The sequence below is a fragment of the Eucalyptus grandis genome, chromosome 3 (genome assembly GCF_016545825.1).
Source record: "Eucalyptus grandis isolate ANBG69807.140 chromosome 3, ASM1654582v1, whole genome shotgun sequence".
Lineage (NCBI taxonomy): Eukaryota > Viridiplantae > Streptophyta > Magnoliopsida > Myrtales > Myrtaceae > Eucalyptus > Eucalyptus grandis.
In genome coordinates, this window is record NC_052614.1 from 70,596,721 (window position 1) to 70,620,078 (window position 23,358).

The 23,358-nt window shown below is 39.6% G+C and overlaps 1 protein-coding gene and 1 pseudogene across 1 annotated transcript; both read left to right on the plus strand.

The window, feature by feature from the left end:
• The first annotated feature begins 6,221 nt into the window (after nt 1-6,221).
• LOC108956766 (receptor-like protein 9b) lies at nt 6,222-11,764 on the plus strand. Its single transcript, XM_039309994.1, has 5 exons — nt 6,222-6,573; nt 6,808-6,966; nt 7,055-7,123; nt 7,527-7,595; nt 9,534-11,764. Exons 1-5 carry the CDS (start codon nt 6,222-6,224, stop codon nt 11,762-11,764), a joined length of 2,880 nt encoding a protein of 959 aa, XP_039165928.1.
• Nucleotides 11,765-14,508: 2,744 nt separating this feature from the next.
• On the plus strand, nt 14,509-18,986 carry LOC104440445 (annotated as a pseudogene).
• The last annotated feature ends 4,372 nt before the right edge of the window (nt 18,987-23,358 follow it).

Here is a 23,358-nt window from a genome sequence, read left to right on the forward strand (position 1 = left end):
TGAGTACCTCCCAATTTCGCTAATGGATTCGTGTTCGCTGTCGGTCATTCTGCCACCAAAATCGTGCAATTCTCTGTTCAATAGATGTATAGAGAGAAACGGGTAATCGAAATATAGACATGGCGTACTATGGTATGGATTGTACCACATCCTTTAGCATAATCTCTTTCCTCGCCTTTGAGAAAAGATTTTCCTTCCAACCTTCCAATCTGGTATTCACTCGAGCTAGTATCCACGAGAACATATCCCTTTTCGACCTGCCCCAATCAGATGGTATAGCAAGATATTTCCCACAATGTTGCAATATAGGTACTCTAATAGCACTAGCCATATTTTCCTGTAAAGTGGTAGGGCAAGATTTACTAAAAAAGATACCAGATTTACCTCTTGACCCGTTGCAAAGCAATACTGATTCAAGAGATTTGATAAGTTTTGACATTCCCGAATTGATCCTTCTACAAAGAAAATAACATCGTCTGCAAAGAGAAGGTGTGAAAGAGTTGGACACCATATGTTAAGTTTTATACCTTTTAGTGTATCCATATCGAGTGCACTATGAATAAGAGAAGATAACAGATTGGATAGGAGGATAAAAAGGTGTGGGGATAGAGGATCTCCTTGGCGAAGGCAAGCGTGTGATATTACTAACAATCGGAAATAGGAGCATTTTTGTCCAAAAAAAAAGGATGAGAAATTACAAACCCTAAAAATAAAAAACCCCAAATTGCTTCTTCCTTCTCTCTCCCCTGTTCGCGGAGCATTTCTATTCCTAGAGCTTTTCCCAGATTTCCTTTCTTTCCCATTCTTCATTTCTTTCCAAAGAAAACGACGATGCTCGAGCAAGGTCCACCTCCAGAGCGGCATTGCGACAGCCAGACACTTACGTGTAATCGAAGGCCTCGATTCTCTAATTTCGCGATTCTCTTTGATCTTCACTCGCGTTCTTGGCCCAGTGATTCGACCGACCTTCTCCCTACTTGGCGAAGGAACTTGATACACACTCCTAAGAATTGGCCTTTTATAGTAGAAAAGAGTTTTCTTCAAATCTTATTTGGAGTAGCAAGTATATGCATTAAGAATTTTAGTCTGATGTAGATATTTACCGGTGCATTTCCGGAGATCCATGAGTATTCCCAATAATTTCTATTATGAGAATAATGATGATTTGCTGATTGTTTAGGTTTATCCCTTAAATCAAATTTTTTTTTAATGATTTTTCCGCTCGTTTCATATTATTAGGTGCCTAATATTATTACATCTTATCAATTCGTAAGATGATTACAGCTCAGTTGATTACAATGTCCTGAAGATAGTAAATGAGTTTGTGTTTGTTGCAATATTATAATATCCTAAAGCTTTCACACTAGTTGTTCAAGGAAATGTCACATTTTGAGCTCATCTTAAAGTAGAATATGCTCCATTACACCGAAGGCCTATGGGAGAATCAATCATAAATTTTCTAATCGACTGCCTTTAACTCTTTCATTCTCAAGTCAAAATCACACACCCTAATTGCCATGACAGCCTTCCAAAGAAACTTTTTAAATTCTACTCTTTTGTGATGCATCCTAAAGTAGGGGTGTGCAGTGGTCTTTGTCCAATCCGAAAACCAGACAGAATCGACCGATTCTAGGTGATTTCTTATTCCACATAGGGAAACAAACGAACTGGATTGGCTTAGATTACTTAATTTTTATTTATTTTTTTCTGGATATTTAAAACAAAGCATGTTGAGTCCAAAGTCTGTTACTTAAGATTTGAATTAACTATCGTGATTATGTTCTTTTAAATTATTATTTTATCCCCATATACATGTTTATGAAAATATTTTTGTCCAAATATTGTTGTCCCTAATCGTGCCCACTGAAATTGGCAAAGATGGAGGCTTTTACTTGTACATTTTCTGAGGATCTTATCCTTCGTATGGTCAATGTGCTATAGCTCAAAAGCCATCAAAAACCAAAATTTAAATTCCATAGCATGCGTACGAGCTCAAGCCATTAACGACAAAACATACACCAGAAAAAGATAATAACAAAAGCATCAGAAAATTACAAAATAGGGACCATTAGCAGCACGTAGGATCTTGACGGCAGCGAATCCAATCAATGCACAATGAATGGGGAAAATTGTCCAAAAAGTCCTAAACCTATTGCAATTTTGCCAATTCAGTCATAAACCTTTTAACTTTGCCAATTGAGTCCTAAACCTTTTCATTTCTTGTTGATTTAGTCCATCCGGCCAATTTTGGCCGGAAAATGCTGACGTGGACGCCGGCGGTGCCACGTAGGACCGCGCCGCTAACGTGGACATTTTTAATAATATTTTAATATTTTTGAAATATTTTTATTTTTTATTTTCTGTTTTTCCCTTTTTATTTTCTTTTTTTTTTTTGGCTTTTTCCAAAGTGGCCAGCCATAGGTGACGATCGGCCACCGCCACGCCCGGCCGGTTGGCCACGCCCGCCACGAGCAAGGCCCTATCGGGCGACGGCGACCCCCGGCGAGAGCACCTCGGCCTCGGCAAGGGCCAACCTCGCAAGATTTGGCGAGGGAGCCCTTGCGGGGTCGCCGCCTAGGCGAGCGTTGGCCTCGTGGTGGCCAGCCGATGCCCGACCGGCCGGGCGACGCCGCCCGGGCGAGGGCAAGCCTCGGCGAGGGCCGGCCTCGCTAGATTTGGTGAGGGAGCCCTTGCCCAGGCGAGTGTCGGCCTTGCGCCTGGCCGAGCGGGTGACGGCTGGCCACAGCCACGTGCCAATGCCCGGCCGGCCGGGGCGAGGGCCGGCCTCGCCCGATCTGGCAAGGGAAGCCCTTGCCCAGCCGAGCGTCAGCCTTGTTTAGACCAGATCTAGCGAGGCCGGCCCTCGCCCTTGGCCGGTCGGGTGTCGGCTGTGGCCGGTGCCGCCCGTCGCCCGCTTGGCTAGGGGCGGCTGACGCTCGCCCGGGCGAGGGCTCCCTCACCAGATTTGGCGAGGTCGGCCCTCGTCGGGGCTAAGGCGTCCTCACCGGGGGTTGTCGTCGCTCGACCGGGCCTCGCTTGTGGCGGGTGAGGCTAGCCGGCCGGCCGTGGCCGGTGGTTAGCCACTTTGGAAAAAGCCAAAAAAAAAAAAAAACAGAAAAAAATATATTAAATAATATTAAAAATTGTCCACGTTAGCGCCGATAGTCCTACGTGACACCGCCGGAGTCCACATCAGCATTTTCAGGCCAAAATGGGCCGGATGGACTGAATCGGCAAGAAATGGAAAGGTTTAGGACTCAATTGGCAAAGTTAAAAGGTTTAGGACTGAATTGGCAAAACTGCAATAGGTTTAGGACTTTTTGGACAATTTTCCCCAATAAATGCAACTCATATGCAATAATTTGACAAAAAGAAACATATGCCCATTTGGTTTAGCTTTGAAAAAATAACTTTGAAAAAATGCAAATACATTTTGGGTAAAGAAGTTTTCTGAAATGCTTTAGTATTTGGCAAATTGTAACTTTAAAGTGCATTGAAAAGTGACTTTGGTGTAAATACTGTTTGATAAACCCTACATTTGCAAATGGCTTTTATTAATTTAATAAAATTAAAATCAAGTTCGATGAAGCTCCACCACCAACCAACTGCCGACGGTCAGATTTGGCAATCAAACCTCAGGCGAGGTTGTCTGACCGTCGGATCTAGCCACTGGCAGTTGGCCAGCCTCTAATAGCTACTAGGGAAGATGAGTGGTTGAACAAAAAAAGAGTCAACGGGTGAACAATAGAAGTAGACTTGCATTTCCAAAATGCCAAATGCTCTAAGCAAATCCTGAGAGTGAAATGGATGGGCACCAGCTTACAGGGACAAGAAGGACATATGGCCCTCGTTTAGTTTAATTTTCCCAAGGGATTTTGAGCTCCTAAAGCCCATTGGGAAAAATATTAGGCATTTGGCAAGCATTTTCGAAAGTCCATTGGCCAAATGTCAACATTGGGAAGGTTGAAAGCCCAAAGTAGAGCCTCGTTTGGTTTGGCTTTGAGGAAATGGTTTTGGGAATATGCAAATATCTTTGGACTAAAGGGTTTTAAAAAATGCTATGATGTTTGACAAATTTTAACATTGAAAAAAAAACTAAAAACCGTTTGCTAAAACTTCCATTTGCAAACAGTTTTTTTTTTTTTTAAAGTCTAAATTAAGGACAATCATCAACGGCCAGATCTGGCCATGGAGTTTAACCGCCAGCAACCAAATTTGGTGGCGTCACCTTGGTCATGCGACCTTAGATGAGGCCTTGGGCGACACCATGGGTTGCGTGACCCCAAGGCAGCCATCGCCGGGGACACACGACCCCTTAGGCAACACCGTTGTTGGCTTCCGGTAGCTCCTTGGTGCAAATCATGGAAGATAAACAGTGAACATGGACTTAATTACAAACATCAAGGCAAGGTAAAGAATTGTTAAAGTATGTCTTGATTTTGAGCTGTTATGCAATTTAACTTGATTGAATAAGAAAAAAAATCCAAAGAATCTTTCTATGAATGGCATATATATTGGAGAGTTTCTTTTATTGGGTTGGATATATATATATACCGATTACATCCAGACCTTGGGATGTAAAAGATTTGAGATGGTATTACTTGGACTTTGGGCAAGAAAAAGATACAATTTCGATTTGAAGGTTGGGACGTGCATAGATTGGCACATTAAACACGGACGAAGAAAATTTCTGTGGATAGCTGCAAGGGCCCCAACAGTGATTATAATGAACTCTTATGGTCAAATTTTCTGTGGACTTTAATTGCCTAGTTTGGATTTTCTTTTTGGTTGTACAAAAGAAAGCGTGTGGGGTCAAGCATGGGGTTAGAGAAAAGAAAATAAATTAAAAGCAAGGTTTTGCTTTTGTGGGTTTCCTTTCCAGAGAAGCCAAATAGTGGGTTCCTTTAGAAATTGAGCCACCGCACGTAGAACAAAAAAAAAAAAAACGTACGGATGCTCTTGAATTAGCTGTGCATAGGGTTTTGCTATGAACTTAAACACGCAATGATTTGCACTGTGAGCTTTACATCTAATTAAGTTGTTTATTTATAAACTCTTTTGAGTTTAGTCTTAATCTAGATGTGAGAAACACTCAAGCGTATAGGTAATTTTAATTATGATTCTCTAATTATAGTGAATTATTTATTAATAGCTCTTCTTATAAAATAAGTACTAATACTAAGATCGAATCATGTAAATATTTGCTATACTTATTGTTCCCCATTTATTTCTTCAATGTTTTTGCGTTGATTTAATAGTTTTCAAGTTAATTTTACAACATGTCTACTTCTAAATGCCTCTAGTTAATGTCACTTCACTGCTGAAAGCTCCAATGCGAAGTAAATTAGCAGATCTTCCATGTTTAGAACCATCCAAATTCCGAACGTTTTGGTGAAGTTTCGCTTATGCATATGGACTCGTAGGAATAATCCACTGTCACCCTTGCATTTGAAGCAATTTGAATAACGTTAACTGGACACTCGTCAAGTTAAATTAAATGCATTTTGAGAAACCAAAGGCAATCGATTATGATTTTCCTCCTGTGAAATGTGTAATCCTGCAGATTAGTAATTTTCAGTATCTTGAAAATATAAGCATTCTAAGTTAGTCAAGCTGAACAATGAGAAAAGTACTTTAGTGAATCATCACCATATCTACATCCTATGTTAGTTTCATGAGCAAGAGACCATTTCATTGTGAATAATACTTTAACATCTACTAATTTTCACGCTACCATCATTTATTTGCAGTCTAACTGTTCAATACGATCTTAAGTTCCTACCGGAAACCAAGTAAATCACAATACCTATGCTGTTCATTGGACAGAGATTAATTAGTCACATGAATGATGACAGTTGACTAGACTTAGATTATAATTAACGTGTGGAAAATTCAATCACATGAATGATAACAGTTGACTAGACTTAGATTAGAATTAACGTGTGGAAAAAGTTATGCCAATAGAGACTTTCGGAAATTCCCCACAATGAAATCTGCCCTTGGGTAAGGTACATTCCCCGCCTTGCACGCTAATTAACCTTGTCAACAAAAGGAGCTGAGCTACATTCATACTAAAGATGACCAAGACTTTGGCCATGACCACAAGTTTTACAATCAAGCATAGGCACCGCTGAACTCCTATAAAATTGCTCTAACTTGCAAAAAGGAAGTTAACTCCAGAGTGTGATACATATAAAGTTTGGTTAGTCGAATTTGCAGTCATGAAAAAGAAAGCACTGTGGGTGCTTGTGGTGGTTTTGGGTATCGCATGTTTATGTGGCTCTCATGGGTGTCGGGAGCAAGAAAGGGTTGCACTCTTAGCGCTCAATGCCACATTGGACCTGCAATATAGGGTGGATGTTGGGGGATCATATTTCAACTGTTGCAGCTGGGAAGGTGTTGAGTGCAACCCCACCACAGGACGAGTCACTCAACTAATGCTCTCCCATTCGAGATATTACCGTTTTGGCTCCAAAACTTGGTACCTAAATGCTTCTCTACTTCTTCCATTTGAAGAACTCAAGAGCCTTTCCTTGTCCGACAACTATTTAGGAGGGTGGATTGCACCAGAAGGTATAAATTCCCGTTCATCCATTTTTATAAAACAAGAGATACTCATTATCTAATGAACCCAAAAATTAATCACGTCTAGGGTTTTACTCCCTTCCTGCATTATAGATGGTTACGTTCACGTCATCATTTATCCATGAGTCCAGGATATATTTCCCTCAAAATGGCAATACTTGCTTGCGAATGTACTCGAAAAGATTTCGGTGGGTTTTACTGCTTTTCGTTGTTTGTTTGCAGAACCAAACCTACTATCTTCAAGATTGAGCAAACTAGAGGTGCTTGATGTGAGTCATAACTCTCTAGGTCATTCTATTCTATCCGTTCTCAATACAATTCCATCTCTTCGGCATGTGCTCCTCCATGACAATAATTTGAGTGGGACTTTACACGTGAATGGTAAATTTCTCCGACTTATTCTCTGCTCATAATTCAGTACAAAATCGCCATCCTTGACTTGAGTTAATGCTGTTTGTGGAAAAATTAGGTGATTTTAGTAATTTGATGGAGCTTGACATAAGACATAACGCAGTTGATGCAATGGTTATTGTTGAAGGTACCACTTTAGTTTTCATGCAAGAACCTCATTTTTATTTGTAAATTAAACTAAATATCCTGCGAGTCATGTAGACAAGCTCTTTAATACCTATACATGTGCTTCATATTAAGAATAAAGAAGTCATATATTGCAACCCCCTTCTCTTTCCATATGGAAATGTTACCGATTCAAAAGATTCCTATCCCAAGGCATCCGTGTGGGTGCTATCATTGTTTACTCTGGATAATTCTATTTTACCCGTTTGTGGTACAATTCCAACTTTCATGTGTCTATTCTCCAAAACAACTTTTGAATGGGACTTTACATGTGAATGATAGTTTCACTAGGTTATTCTCTATTCATAATTCTGTACAAAATCACAATCCTTAACTTGAGTTAGCAATGTTTGTGGATAAATTAGGTGGTTTCAGTAATTTAAAGGAGCTGGACATGAGTGATAATCCAATCGATGTAGCAGCTATTGCTAAAGGTATTGTTTCAATTTTTATGTAGAATCCTCATTTGTATTCATAAATTAAACTGACTAGACTACGATTCATGCATGCTCTTTAATACCTTTATATGTGCTTCATATTAAGAATCTATAAGTCATCCCTTCTCTTTCCATATAGAAATGTTGCTGATTCAAAAGGTTCCTATACCTAGACATCCGCATGGGTGTTTTCATTATTTTCTCTAGATAATTCTATTCTACCCGTTCACGGTACAATTCCGACTCTCATGTGTCTATTCTCCAAAACAACATTTGAATGGGACTTTAAATGTGGATGATAGTTTTCCAACTTATTCTCTGTTCATAATTCTGGACAAAATCACCATTGTCGACTTGAGTTAGCAAGGTTTGACGATAAATTAGGTTGTTTCAATAATTTAAAGGAGCTAGACATAAGTTATAATGCAGTCCATGTTGCGGCCACTGCTAAAGGTACTGTTTCTTTTTGTAGTGTCTCTCATACCTTTACATGTGCATCATCTTGATAATATAGAAGTCATAAATTGGGACCCCTTTCTCTTTCCATATAGAAATGTTGCCCGATTCAAAAGATTCCTGTCCCGAAGCATTTGCGTGGGTGCTTTCACAACTTTATTGACAAGCAAGTTATTTACTTAGAATTTTATTGGTAGGCATCAAAAACTTGAGCCACTTGGAGAACCTCTACTTGGATGATGTCCACTTGAAGGATGTGGGGACTGTCGTGCGAGCATTAGGGGCACTATCATCCCTTAGGATCCTTTCTCTCCAATATAATACAATAGAGGGAATGATTACTACTCAAGGTTAGTCAAACCTGTTAGTAAATATATACTCATAATAATGCTCCTTTCATTTTGCGGAAAACAATTTCCAAGAAAATGTTTTCCAAATTTTCCAACGTTTAGGTTATGCAAAATAAATAAGTGAAGGAAAATATTTTCCTACAATGGAAAAGGCATTTTCAAAAGTGGGGAAAATGAGGAAATCATTTTCCATTCTCTTTCTTTCACCTAAACCTATTTTCCTCCATGCACTCTTTTTAATTTTTTTCTTTTTTCATTTAAAAAAAATCAAATATTTAATTTCTTTCTTTCTTTCTTTCTTTCTTTCTTTCTTGTTTCCTTCTTATTCTCTTTCCTTCTTCTTCATTTGATCGCCGGCTATGACGATAGCCGCCAACCAACCACATACAAGGGACAAGCTCACCGAAGGCCAAGGCTTCGCCAATCGACAAGGCTTGAGCTCGTCTGCCTCGGGCAATCTTGACGTTACCCGTGGCCGGTGATCAGCCAAACAAGAAGGAAAAAAGAAAAAAGAAAAAAAAAAAAGAAAAAATATTTTAAAATTCAATTTAAAAAAAAAATTATTGAAAGGAGTACATGAATGAAAATCAAATCAGATTTACCATACCAAATGGTGAAAAGTATTTTCTAGTTTATTTTCAAATTTCAGCCGAACATCGGAAAATATTGTCATTTTCTTTAAAAATGACTTCTTACAAAACATTTTCCCGAAACGTTATATTTTCCACGAAACAAATAGAGCCTAAGTTTTTATTAAAAAAGTTCCATTCACTCACAATATTTCTATGCCATTTCTTGATTATGTTTGTGTAAGGAAATCTAATGTTCAATAATCTTTCATTTTCTGTGAAGATTTCCATAACTTCAGTAAGTTGGAATGGCTCATCTTGGATTATTCTTCATTGAACACCACCATGGGAATCCTTTCCAGCCTTGGTCCTTTGACATCTCTTAGATTGTTGTCCTTATACAACACTGGTCTTAATGTCAAACTATCATATCATAGTAAGTCCTAATCTCTCGGAGTAAAACTTGGACATAAAATGAATCCTTCATGTACATGTATGTCCTTGTTATGTGTTCCGATATCTACCATTGTAATTGAATTGACTTGTGATATCAATAACAGGCTTGTGTAATCTCATAAAACTAGAAGAGCTGGATCTTAGCATTAACAAAATTACTGGCGGGCTTCCTATGTGTTGGCGAAACATGACATCTATTCGGGTTCTATTTCTTGAAGACAATGAATTCACAGATAATGTCGCCTCATCTCCCCTCACTAGTCTTACCTCACTCGAATTGCTTTCCATTTCGGGTAATTATTTTGATATCCCCTTGTCACTCGGCCCACTTGCAAACTATTCAAGACTTAAGGTCCTCTTGCTTGATGACAATAAACCAACAATTGATTCCAAAGTTGCGTCTTTGATCCCAAGGTTCCAATTGAAGGTTTTTAGTATGTCAAATAGTCTATTGAAAGGCTTCAAAGTGACTTCTCTTGGCTTTCTCAATCATCAATATGACCTGAGAACCATTGATCTCTCCTCGAATGACATTTTGGGTCCTTTTCCAGCTTGGTTGTTGGAAAACAACACTAAGTTGGAAAAGCTTTTTATGGCAAATAACTTATTTGCGACACTTGAGGTTCCACTGATGACCCTTCATAATCTTTTGATGATGGACATATCCAACAACGGCATGAGAGGAGAGCTCACGACCGAATTTTGTTTAAATGTCCCAAATATGTACCACCTTAATCTATCAACCAACAGATTGGAAGGGAATATTCCATATGAATTGGCTAGTATAAAATCCCTATTTTTCTTGGACCTTTCTCACAACAATTTCTCCAAGGGACTACCTATCCAGTTACTAGATAACAGCTCATCATTGTATAACCTCAACGTAGCATATAACAACTTGCAAGGAGAAATTGTGTTTTCCAATGACACCATGAACCTAAATTTCCTATGTCTACAGTTAGAGCACAACATGTTCACTGGAGATCTCTCTTTTCTTTCATCACTCTTAAATTTGTTGTTATTGGATGGTAGCAACAACTTTTTCATTGGCAAGCTTCCCAGATTGATTGCGAACACATCATTGCTTGTGTTTCTTGACTTGTCCCAAAATCAGTTAAATGGCCTCATCCCTCAAGAACTCTTTAATCTTACTCAGCTCAAGTATTTGGCTTTGTCTGACAACAATCTCTCCGGTTTATTAGCATCATCTTTCATAGCACCCGCGTTGAGTCACATCCATTTGAATGGGAACAAGTTGAATGGTTCAATCATGCATGTGCTCTTTAATAGCTCCAATTTGGTGACCTTGGATTTGAGTGAAAATGAGTTCTTTGGAAGCATACCCTATTGGCTAGGTACCCTCTCTCAATTAAGCATTCTTTCACTGAGAGGTAATAGCTTCTACGGAACATTTCCCGAGCAATTGTGCAGATTGAAAAGCTTAAGTATGATCGATCTTTCTGAAAACAATATGTTTGGTCCATTACCTAGTTGCTTGGGACCCATGAATTTCTCCTCTGGAGGATATGCCAATAAGGTAACTTCACTACCGCTAGGGTTTTTCGGAGGTGGAGTTGAAGAATTGTCACCTTGGTCTTATGTGAGGTCAATTAGAAGCCACACCGAGTTCTACCACTATAAATCACTGGTAGAACAAGAATGGCAAGTTCTACATATTGTTGGGTTCACAACAAAAAGAAGGTTTGATGCTTATAAAGGCTATGCACTCCTTAACATGGTAGGACTAGATTTTTCTTGCAACCATTTCAGTGGGGAGATCCCACTAGATATTGCAATCTCACAGGACATGCTTGTGCTGAATTTGTCGCACAACAAGCTTACAGGACACATACCGATGTCATTGTCGAACCTCACAAAGATAGAAAGCATTGACCTTTCCTACAACAACTTAATTGGTTCTATCCCTGAAGAGCTTACTCAGTTGAATTTTCTGGGAGTCTTCAATGTGTCTTACAACGACTTGTCAGGAGCCATACCAAACAAAAATCAGTTTGGGTCATTCGATGAAAGCAGTTACTACGGAAACCATCTTTTGTGTGGACTACCATTGAGTAATGACTGTTCAACAACTATTAACATTAATTGCTCGGCAACAAAATCATGCAGGAAAGCTAAAGAAGATGGTTTCATAGATGGAGAGACATTTTATATCAGCTTCGGAGTGTCATACATGACGGTTTTACTAGTAATTCCGGTTGTTCTGTTCATCAACCCCCAATGGCGGCAGGGATGGTTTCATTATGTGGAACTGGTTATCACCACATGTAAGAGCTTGTTCATCACATGCTACTATTTCGTGCAGGATGGTTTTTGAAAATTGTCTAGTGGTTGAACAATTTAGGTTCTCTCATTCTGCATTTCCGAGTAATGGCAAGATTGGGTTTTTTTTTTTTTTTTTTTCCTGTTATTTGTTATTGTCATTGATTAGCATTACGTTAATGTAAGTTTTCACCTTCACAACTGAATAAGGTCTTGTTCTAGTTTCCTTGAAGACAATATATGGCGTGATCCTTCGCTCTTTCGAGAAGGTGGTTTTTATGTAGTTGCTAGCTCATCTCTTAGGTGATCATACTACTAGTGATAATAAATGATACTAGAAAAACACAGCTGTCTCTTCTCACCTTTGTTATTTTTGCCATAGCACATTTACTTTCATTTCCGAATGAAAATTTTCATCTCTGTATATCACTTTGTCCATTTGGAAATCATTTGAGACATAAAACTCCTCTTGCTTGACAATATAACATGAAGGACTACATGTTCATCAGAGTCATAGGTTAATGGCTCATCTGCAATTTGGTTAGGACATCGATTTCTAACATTAATGAAGGTTCACTTATGCTCGAGTGTCTCATGGGATAGTTAAATTCACAATCAAACTTGCATTTTCATGACTACTTTTGCTATCCTATCTGCGCAGAATGACATTCTAACATTATGCTAGGAGCTTAGCTCTAGAGGAGAGATCGTGATAAAGCTACACATCATATAACATCGACCTTATAGATTACCTGAAATATGTAGAAGCAAGTTTAACATGCAAAAGAGAATTATTATATCAAATAACATATAAGTAAGATATCATGCCCTTGTTTTCACAAAAAAAAAAAAAAAAAAAAAAGAGGAAAAAAATTTAGAGAACCTTGGAAAAACCATCCCCACTTTTGAGAATGCACAATATGGATTTTGAGAGAAAGACCCCAGTTAAAAAGACAAACAAACCCTTAGACCCAAAGAAAAAGAGAGAAACAACCCCCCAGCCCCACCACATTTTTCTCCCTCATCCCTCTATCTTCCACCACACCGATGTTAACTGTTAGAGCTTGAACGTTGCACTCAAGGCCATGGCCACAAGCTCAAGGGCAGCACGAATGCCTGTGGCCTTTCACCTTAAAAGTCACGCGATCTACTGACATGGAGAGTAAGCCAAATCGCCAAAGTAGGTAGCTAAATTGCAACCAAATTGCCAACAAAAAATACAATCCCTCGTTCACCTTCTTGAAACAATCTCTCTTCCCTCGTTCACCTTCTTGAAACAATCTCTCTTTCACACTGAATCTTCCGTTGCACATCTAGTCTACGAGACTAATGCAAATAGGAGAGCAAACCAAATTAAAAGTGTAATTTGCTTCCATGAGAACTCGAATCAAAATTCGGATGCGTCGAAAGCCAGAAGCTCCGGGCGAGGTAGGGGTTCCGGTTCTAAAAGCTTGCCGTGAAGTTCGAGATCGAATGCCGTCGGATACCAGTATCCATCTCTCGACCTTCAGGTAAAGTCTATTTGGTTTTTAGGATCCATGTTCAGGTTGCAATAATTTGAAGGTTGTCGGCTTTCGTTTGGAATCTTATGCTGATAGTTGCCCTCCTGGGTGTGAAAAGTTCATGAGCCATTGAAATTAGTTATTACTGTCTCTTGGATTTCATACCCGTTCAGTTTTTTAAACGGAGACTCAATCAAGCTGAAGCCTTGAACCTAATAGAAAGTAATTTTAGGAGTTGTTCTTAGTTAATATCGTGAGGCTTAGATTATGGTTTTCGTCTTTGTAGCTTTCTTGATTTGAGAAGACTTCTTGTGGATCAGCTGATCTCAGTCTCTCACTTGTGTTGATCTGGGTTAGTTAAATTCTTTTACAGGATGGTTTGCATCCAGTATCGACGTTTGGAGATACAAATGGAGAAAATAAAATGGAATTTTCTCAGCCTTTCATTCTGTGTGGTTCGAAGGACAGCCAAATTGTTGCTTATGTAGATGAAGGGCCATCTTTAGTGGATCAAGCAAATATCATGTTGGGATATAATACGCGGAAATGACAAATCTTACAATTTACGTCAACACAAAAATCATCAAAGAAATAAACGAGAAAAATAAGGACACCAGAAATTTACGTGGTTCGGTCCGAGTATCGGTACCTACATTCACGGGAGAGCCAAGAAGAAATAATGCTAATAAGCCACTAAAATCGAAGAATCAGAGTTTATAATCGCTCAATCGCTCAAGTGGATCCCACACCTGCATTTAACCAAAAACCTAATATATTTATAAATAAACAATTCACTTAGGAATAAACTCACGGCATAAAGTTACCATGCTTCAAGCTCAAAACACAACGCTCTACGTACACTTCATTTGTGTACTTACGAAATCGCGTATCTCTTCAAGCTTCTCGTGGAGGACTCGCAGCTTCGTTGATCGTCGGACGTGCGGCTACGTAGGGTTTTTTTCGGCAATCCAACACGCACACGAAAAGAACGATTCTGTTCTTATATATATGTGTCCAGGTCAAGGCCCACCACGTCAAGGGCCACTCCGTTTTGCTTCTTACGTGTGCGGACTCTTCTTTCCTTTTACATGCACAGGCTTCGGCGACTCTGCAGCAACTTCACGCCAAGGAGAAAATTCCTAAATCATTATTATAGGTGTGCCCAGAGTCAAAGCCACGTTCGGATTCCCCTTTACAATAAGAATTCATAACTGCTGCGAAGAAGAGAAAAACTTCATTTTCCCTTTATTTTCTCTTTTTGTAATTCCTTCACGAGTCGAGCAAATTTCCTCATCCAATTTAAACTCGAGATATTGATTTAACATATCAGTTATGAGTATCATTCAGATTTTGTTCTTGGTGATAGCTCACACAGAGGATTGGGTTATTGTAATGAATACGATGCAGCTCCAATGGGAATCAAAGCATCATCAGGGAAAATGCAAAATCAAGAAGAGTCACAGAGTGGCATGTCATCGCCTGAGCAGGAAGTGGATTATCGTGAGAGCTTTGACTCTGGAGCAGTTGAAAAGGGTCTCAGCTTTTGTCAAAGGATACATCCGCGAAGAAAATTCTGGGTTTGTATCAATTGGGGGATTGAAAATATATACGGAAGATATATCCAATGAGGAAGATGTTGAGGATGATGTTGCGGCATATGGTGATGAGGAAGACTCAGAATCGGAGTCGGCTGAGCAGGATGGAGCGGCAGATTCTTTTGAAAGTGATGACTCGAGGACATGTCTGATAGTGATTCAGATGTTGATGATGAAATTGCTCGAGATTATTTGGAAGGAATCGGTGGGAGCGATTCTCCTTTAGATGCAAAAAAATTGTTACAGCAGGTTTCTTCTTCGTCAGATGATGCAGACGATTCTTATAGTAGTGATTTGGATGAAACGATGAAAAAATTGGGTGGAATTGCTCTCCAGGATGCTTCCACGGAGTATGGTATGCAGAGGAAGCATCAATCAAAACATCAAGGTCTTGGGAATGTGAGAGATAATTGGTCATCAGCTGTGGATGATTTTATCTTGGTAAAGATGTGAGGACTCTTTCAGCCAAGAAGAATCGTGGTACAAGAGTGCCTCAATCTCAGTCATTGGGGTCTCAGAAGAGTACAAGATCGAGAAGATTTCCTGGTAAACTTTGTATATGCATTAATCTAACTTACTCTCTCTCCCTCCCTGCCCCGCCCCGTCCTGCGGGGGAATGAGAAAGTCATCCTCAATGGAAAACTAGTTTAGTGGTATAAATTGGGATTGGAAAGTAAATCGAAATATCAATCAATTAATAATGAATCTTGGCTTTTTATTTTGATCCATGAACTAGTAGTTAAGTCTCAAGTATTAAATACTAAAATGGAGAATTAAGGAGAGTGGTGTGTTTGGATGACATGATTGGAGGGGTCTCTATGTTTTTGGATCTCCTGAGAAAGAAACACGTTCGAGGCACACAAGAACCTCTCTTTCAGAAGTTTACTGTTTACTTATCAATTTATGGAGCTCCCCTTCTTTGTCTTGGGAAAAAATGAGCAATTATTGTCTCTTACCTGGGGAATGAAGAACAATTTAGATTGTCTGAAGGTCCTTCATAGGAAACATTAGTTTTTTGCTCTTTTGGTAAAATTCAAATGCAATTGATACACAGGTGAAAAGAAGAAACGCAAAGAATTGATTGCTTCTAAACGTCGGGACAGAATGATTCGTAGGGCGTTGACCTTGAGAGTGTAAATAAGGTAAGGGTGGAAGTATCTGGAAGTTGCAAAGGCATTCTTCCTTCTTCTCCTTAATTATAAATTGTCCTTGTGATTTGATGTACAATTAACGAGCAATTGCATAATTATCTTTTGGACGTGCCTCTCATTTTTCCATGTTTGTTTGAGCCAAATTTAACTCTGTTACTTCTGCTTGATGGATCCTATGATGTCTTTTCTTAATTTTCTTATGCTTCGTGCATTGAATTATTATTTTGTTATCAGATTTTTAAGCATGGAAGTTGTAGACCTTGTTTCATAGATATGAGATGGTAATGGATGAATGAGAGGGTACATGTTCTTCTGAGAGGATCCTTTTGTTTTGTTTTGTTTTTTGTTTTTTTGTTTTTTTTTGGGTGCTTTTTGGGGTCTTTCTGGGGTTATACTCAGTGACAAAAATCTTTATCACAGTAGTATAAATTATCTTGCTGGCATGAAGTTCTATGGCATCATTCGAAGTCAACTTTTTTAGGCGTGACGTTCTTCAACCTGTGTCCCTGTTCTTCCTATAATGCTTGAGTTTTTAATGTCACAGTCAATCTGGCCTTTCTGCTCCTATGTTGTTTAAATAGGGATGGGCATATTATCCTTTATGTGGTATTTAGAATTGATTATTAGGAACAAATCTCAATCCTCTTCTTGGTTTCATTTTTTTAGAAGCTCGAGCAGATTGTTCTCAATGGAGTTGACATACATTCTTTTCAACCTATGAATTCTCGTGATTGTTCCCAGGTATGTTTTATCATCTATCTCTCTCTCTCTAGTTACTAAAGGGTGCGACTACTCGCCAATCCTTCACCATTCCTGCTAATGCTCACTCTTGCATGATGATGTACTGCCTCATTCATAGGAAGACCCTATAAGAATGAGAATGATCTTTCTTTGCCCTAATCAATTGTTAAAGTACCAATTGCTCACACCTGAAAAAATTCGAGATTTTGTGGTTGATTGTGATGTTACTATGTATTATGGTCAAGTACGTGCTTATCTTATCCCTGAAAAATTGACGTGTAATGATGCAGATAATAACATGCTTAGTTTTACTTATGCAGAACATCCAAGCACATGCAAAAGAGATCTGTGTTAGGCTATATCAATCATAAGTAAGACTGCTGCTATAAGTATCTTTTATTTTGTGCCATGATGACCGTATTCAGTATTTGTTAGATTTAAAGTTTTATTTTTCTGATAATCCTAATTGAAATCCTTGTAGATCTGCTTATCCTTGATCTCTTATTTTGCATCGAAAAGTTGTGACTTTGCTCTACACTCATTGGTTTATCTCTGTATCTTTTGTATAATGTTACACATCAACCTAAGTGTTCTTACTCCAGTCAAACTAATGCAAGTGCTGATATTTCCCTACCAAAGTTTAGTGTTGCTAAAGATGATTTGCATAATTGCATATTCATTCAGCAATCATGTCGAACTTTAGGTATAGCTTTTCTTTTTGGCCCTGCTCATGTGAATCACCTATCCAGTTTTCTCTGATTTTATTCAGCTGCAGAGGTGTATGTTCTGGTTTGCCAATTTTCTGATTCTCAGATTTCGTTGATTCTTTGTCTTCAATAAACTTGATTGTGGTTTGGACACATCTTCATGTTCGCTTCTTAAGGATTTCTACGCTTATGTTCCATGGAAGTGATTTTTGCTCCGGTAGTAGATTGCATCTGCTTCTGTAAGTCGGAACTCTTTTCAATAATAACTTCTTTTCTTTTTGTGATAAGGTTCAACGACTGGCAAGAATTTATCGGTTGCGAAGTAGCTCCTAAGGATCGGGCAAGATAAGGTTAATGGGCCTTATGTTTCCCCTATCTTCGCCCTTTCTAGGCTTTAAGCTTTTGACGTTCTAATTATCATCTTATTTTTCCAGATTTGTAACAGTTGTGCGAACACCAGACATGCATGCCATCTTCAACTGATAAACTTATACTGGAAAAGGTATTAAATCTGACTAGTGGAAACTTTATGCAAATCAGTGCTGTGTTTTCATTCAGGATTGTTAAATCTTCCTTTTTCTGTGTTTCACAAAGTGCAGTCAGTTGTCTATTTGCATATCTGGAATTCCTACAATCAATTGTTGTGTTGCTAATGACAGCTCATCGGACCTGTTGATGATGATGCTGATTGTTTGGTAATTGTTGTCCCACATGCGAAGATGACCAGCAGAGGTCGAAATCAGGTAAGACCTCAAGAAGCTAAAATTTCTAGCAGAAGCGAGTCATTAAAAAACTCAGTCAACAGTTCCAGTGGAAAGGTTTCATTGGCCAGTCAACCCGTGTCTTTCGTGTCAAGTGGCGTAATGCCATCTTGAACAACAGAGATCAGCCCCGTGAATCTAGCCAGGGCCAGTGAAAATGGTCACTTCTGAGCGCTTTGGTGCATTTAAGGTACACACTAGGGGCTTTGGGTCTAAAATGATGGCGAAAATGGGATTCATAGAAGGCCAAGGGTTGGGGAAGGGAGGCACGGGTTTTGCAGAGCCCATGGAAGTGATTAAGCGTCCTAAATCTATTGGATTAGGGATGAGCTTTCCGGAGTCTGGCGAAGAACCGGAAAGGAATAGGGAGTGAGAATCTCAAAGTGCTAAGTCGAAGCAAAGTGGCAGAGGAGCATCCGTGAGAGGAACACCTCAAGTATCGGAGCTTTTGAAAGGCATACCAAAGGGTTTGGATCCAGAGTGATGGCAAAGATGGGATTTGTTGAAGGTATGGGTTTGGGAAAGGATTCTCAGGGCATAGTGAACCCCTTGGCCGTTGTCAGGTTCCCGAAATCTCGAGGATTGGGTGCCACTGGTTAGGATATATTGGTCCCCAACCTCAGCAAGCAGCTGCTTAGTAAGTTATTCTACTTTGCAGTAAAGATTATGAATGTGAATATCCTAGTGACAATTATTCTAATTCTGTCTTAACTTCAATGGAATTTGTTACACCAGTATTATGTAATGTCAACATAAAAGCTAGTGACATTGGCTCATGCACCCTTTGTTATAAGTTATTGGAGGATTTCTTTTTGTTTAAGTTGTCCGGATATTACTTTATTGTATAGCCAAGAAGGTTTGATCGATGGCTAGGTATAACCTTTTCAAAATGTATCCTGTTGGAAAGAAGATGCATTAGCAATATGGACAACCTCGCCTTGTTTTACCATCTTCATGAGAAGCGTCAATGCGGTAATTTGTCCAAAGCAATAATTTGTGGAAATACTGAGTCTTGTGTTATGTTAATGAAGCAAATGTGTACCATTTGCACCTTTACCGTTATTTAGCATGAAAGTTCTGCAATTGTGAGTTGGTCTTACTTGAGATGCAGTTACAGATCATCACAAAAGAAAGTCAACATGGTCTAGTTAGATGTAAATTGATCCTTCCGTTAGACGTGTGCATACTGCAAGCGATAGAGTTTGACGCTGCCATTTGAGTGCTGCTTCTCAGCATCACAACTAGAAGTTGTCAAGTAGAGAGGATGCTCAATTGAAGTTAGGTTAGATTCTTGGTCAGCTTACATACACGTATCCATTCAATCATGTGATGTCCGAGTAGATTTTTCTCGACATCGAGATTGGTCGAACAAAATCCAAGTGCTACACGCGGAAAGGTGCATAGAACTTGCGAGATTCGATTGTGGAATGTCGGCTGGTGACAGTAGCTATTGAGTCTATGTCCTGTTTAATCAAGTCGGTCCAAATGAGTCAAAAATGCAATCTTATGCAGGTTGGCAACTTGACATTCATCCTATACTTGTAAAATTGTAGCGCTACAGAAATTTCTAGGGTACAAATTTCGTGTATCGTCATCATCCATCGGTTGAGATTTGTTAGTTAATCTGACATTTGGTCAATCAGAATCCTCCGAGGGTTGGCCGCTTATTTTACGTCAACATTGTCGTAGGGAAGAAGTGTCCAGACATGCCATCCATTGGCGATGTCAGTGTGATTCTTCCCTTGACAGATGATGCTATAAAATCCAAAGTCGTCTGCCCCGAAAGGCACGGGGCTTACAAAGGTGGCCGCTTTATCTGCACTTCAAGTACTCGTTAGGAGATAAAGGAGTACTATAAATTATTTAATTTGGAAAGACGCATCGACCATGACAGCCACATTAAGTCTGCATGTCATTCCTCAAATGTAACAGGAAGGGGTGGACACGCACGAGGCCACCACATTTGACTCGTATATGCTCTGTACAATTGCTTTTGGAGTGGCAGAAATCTCGTGGTAACGCCTTTTTTTTTAGTCAATGTGTCGGAGCGTGAAGACTGGGTGGGTAGAAAGTTTTTGAAAATGCCCTGCAAGTCACCAATTAAATTCAAAAAGTTGATCTGTGCAGAAGGCCTAGATCTAGAGCAATTTGCATGAAAATGGTGGGATCAATGGGTGATTCCCGAATTTCTGAGCTAGAAATCCCTAAGCGCTCCTATCAATTACGCCGATCCCTAGGGGCTACGATTATGTGAGCCTAGTGTATGTTAACCAGTGAATTTTGTGAGACCATGTGAAATGCGTAAGATCTAAAGGCTCATATGCATTGATCTCACATTAATCGAGGGCATTTTCCAAGTGAACCTAACTAAATGAATCCAAATTGGAATTGATACCCAACCGTCAATTTGGTTAGAATTTATAAGTGAAGTGGTGCTCAAATAATCTCAAGCAGTGGGACTTCATTCCTTATCTATCATAAATCTTGAATGGCATGGGGTAAATGGTGTTTGCATCAGGCTACACATATGGGTAAAAGAATCTGGTCAAATTGATGCAGAAGATGCGAAGCTGAATAATAGGCTTCAATCATCTAGCATTATTCATGCAACCTGGAGACCCATGATTCTTGCCTTGACATCCTCTTTATTTATTTATATTGCCTATTGAGGTGTTTTACTTTGTATAAATATTACATTATTATACATTCTAAAGTAGAAGGGAAATAATGCAATTATTCAACTCCATTCTAAGTTTAAATTCGTTTAACATGAACCATCTTTTGTTTTCGGTGTTGCATTCAACCGCATGAAAGACCAAATTCTTTTAAGTACGAATAATTTCATACTTACCTATCCTAGCAGTTTAGTGTGTGGACCATGATTAAAGAGATTCTTACTCAAATCCATACATGATTAAGAGCACTTTTCAAATGTTCATATACATAATTGATTGTCTCTAGAAGGGTTGAGATGGACAAGTTGGGGTCAAAAAGGGAAATTTCTTATTGAGGCGTGAACCACATCACATCTGTACCAAGTGGAAATCAATCGAATCTAAGATTTCATGCTTTTCTTGAATAACAATGCCTCGGTCGTTCCCTAACTTGGATGACCTAAGGGAATTGCACCAGATATTGTTTTCATTCTAAGCTGTATATGTTCAGCAACCTGACTCTTGCTGCAATTTGTCACATTGAATATGATGGATCACCAACTTCTGAATTTCCTCCTTTTCTCGTATGTACTGTCAGTCTCATTATTCTCTCGTTTTCCCTACTTATCCAAAGTGGTCAACGCCTTTGCCCCTTGAATCGGTCTACAGACTGGAGGCAGATTGTAGCTCATGCTTTCCAATTTCCATTGCCAAATAATTGGAAAATATCTTGTTAAATTATCAATATCTCTTCTCGAAGTCAAGCCAACATCTGTAACTATCGAGTTTGTATATTGGACTCCAGCCGGTTCCATGCTGATCTACCAATACTCACATCCCAAGTAGATAAGCTATGCATAGAGAAAGTATTGATTTTAAACTCTGTCGACTATAAATTACCTATCTAACCCAAATTCCAAGCTATGACAGGTGCATACTTATTAATATATCAAATTTGATGTTCGTTTGAATGAACTGAACGGAGCATATAGGAGGTTAGATTTATTTATTTATTTATTTATGTTTCCATTTATTTATCCAAGAAACTTTTTTTTTTTGGACAACAAAGGAGTGACTATTACTAGATTAAATAGGAGTCTTACAAACCACCGAAGGTGAGAGATCTGCGCATAAAATATTCCATAAGGAACCAGGGGAGAAGAGACCCAATTGCGAGGAAGGTCATTTAGTCGATGATGTCGTGCTACCCAATCTGCCGCTGCGTTTGTGTGGCGAGGACTATAGGTCACCATAATATTGTTGTCCTACAAGCCCATTTTTGCATCTCTGAACGAGTTCTTTTAGATCCCATGGAGGGTCAGCCCGCCCATCACCATGTCTACCACTACGGAACAATCGCTTTCAATTAAACACTTTCCTGTCAGGTTGCTTCCGAAGTCCCGCACGTGTTTGGAGTTGAGTTCGTTCATATACGATATCCCGTGTAATATTGCTTGAGTTTCCCCTTCACTTGCGGAGGAAACCCTAGCTGTGGCCCCAAAACCTTCAATCATCCTTCCCTCGGCGTCGCGAACCACTCCGGCGACAGAGCAGAGGAAATCACCGGGTTGCCACGATGCATCGACGTTCATCTTCAGATTTTGCCCTTCCGGAGGTCTCCACTGACCAGGTTTGCTTCGATTGAGAGATCGCTCACTTCTGTTTGATGTGCCCTTGCTGAACGAGTACTGTTGTTCCTGTGCCGTAATCAGCAGATCTGCTGGTCGGGGTTCCTTCACACGAAAGATCCGGTTGTTTCTCGTCTTCCAGATGTTCCACAGAACCAGACTAGTTAGCTCTCGCTCGGGTGAGTTCTGGTCTCTTCAAAAGGCACTTGTAAGCCACCGATCCGTGCGTTGGAGGCCATTATTTGGCCTGATCGTTGCAAAATTGGGTCTTGCCAGATTTTTTTGTCCACTTGCAGAAGAACAGCAAGTGTTCTGTTGTTTCTGTACTCAAATAGCATATAGGGCATCGGGGGTCACTAACAATTTTCCTTCTGAATAGGTTTTCCTTCGTCGGGAGGGCGTTCTGGCAAATACTCCAGAGGAAGGAGCGAATTTTTGGGGGCACATCGAGACTCCACATTTGTGTCCATAAGGTACGTGGGGGTTGGTAAGAGCAGGAGGGTCGATTCTGATCCGTATTGCTGGTAGCTTTTCGTGCTTCGTTGTAGCCGCTCTTGACCGAATATTGTCTTGAGCTGTTCCCTGTCCATATAATCGTGTCTTTCTGTGGTGGCTGGGTAAGGGGGATGGCGATGATCTCGTTTGCAATTTTTTCTTCATAAAGTTGGTATATGAGTGGCTGGTTCCAGTCATTTGATTCTGGATTGATCAGTTCCGACACAATTTTAGGCTCAGTTTGGTTTACTGCCCCACCAATTACTCCTTGTGACAGCCATCTATCTTATTTTATGCGAATAGATGTCCCGTCTCCTACCGACCATTTCATCTTGTTCTTTATTGTGTCGCGGCCGAGCAGATGCTTTGCCATCCCCATGATGGGCGACTACCCTTGGAAGCATGCCGATATCTC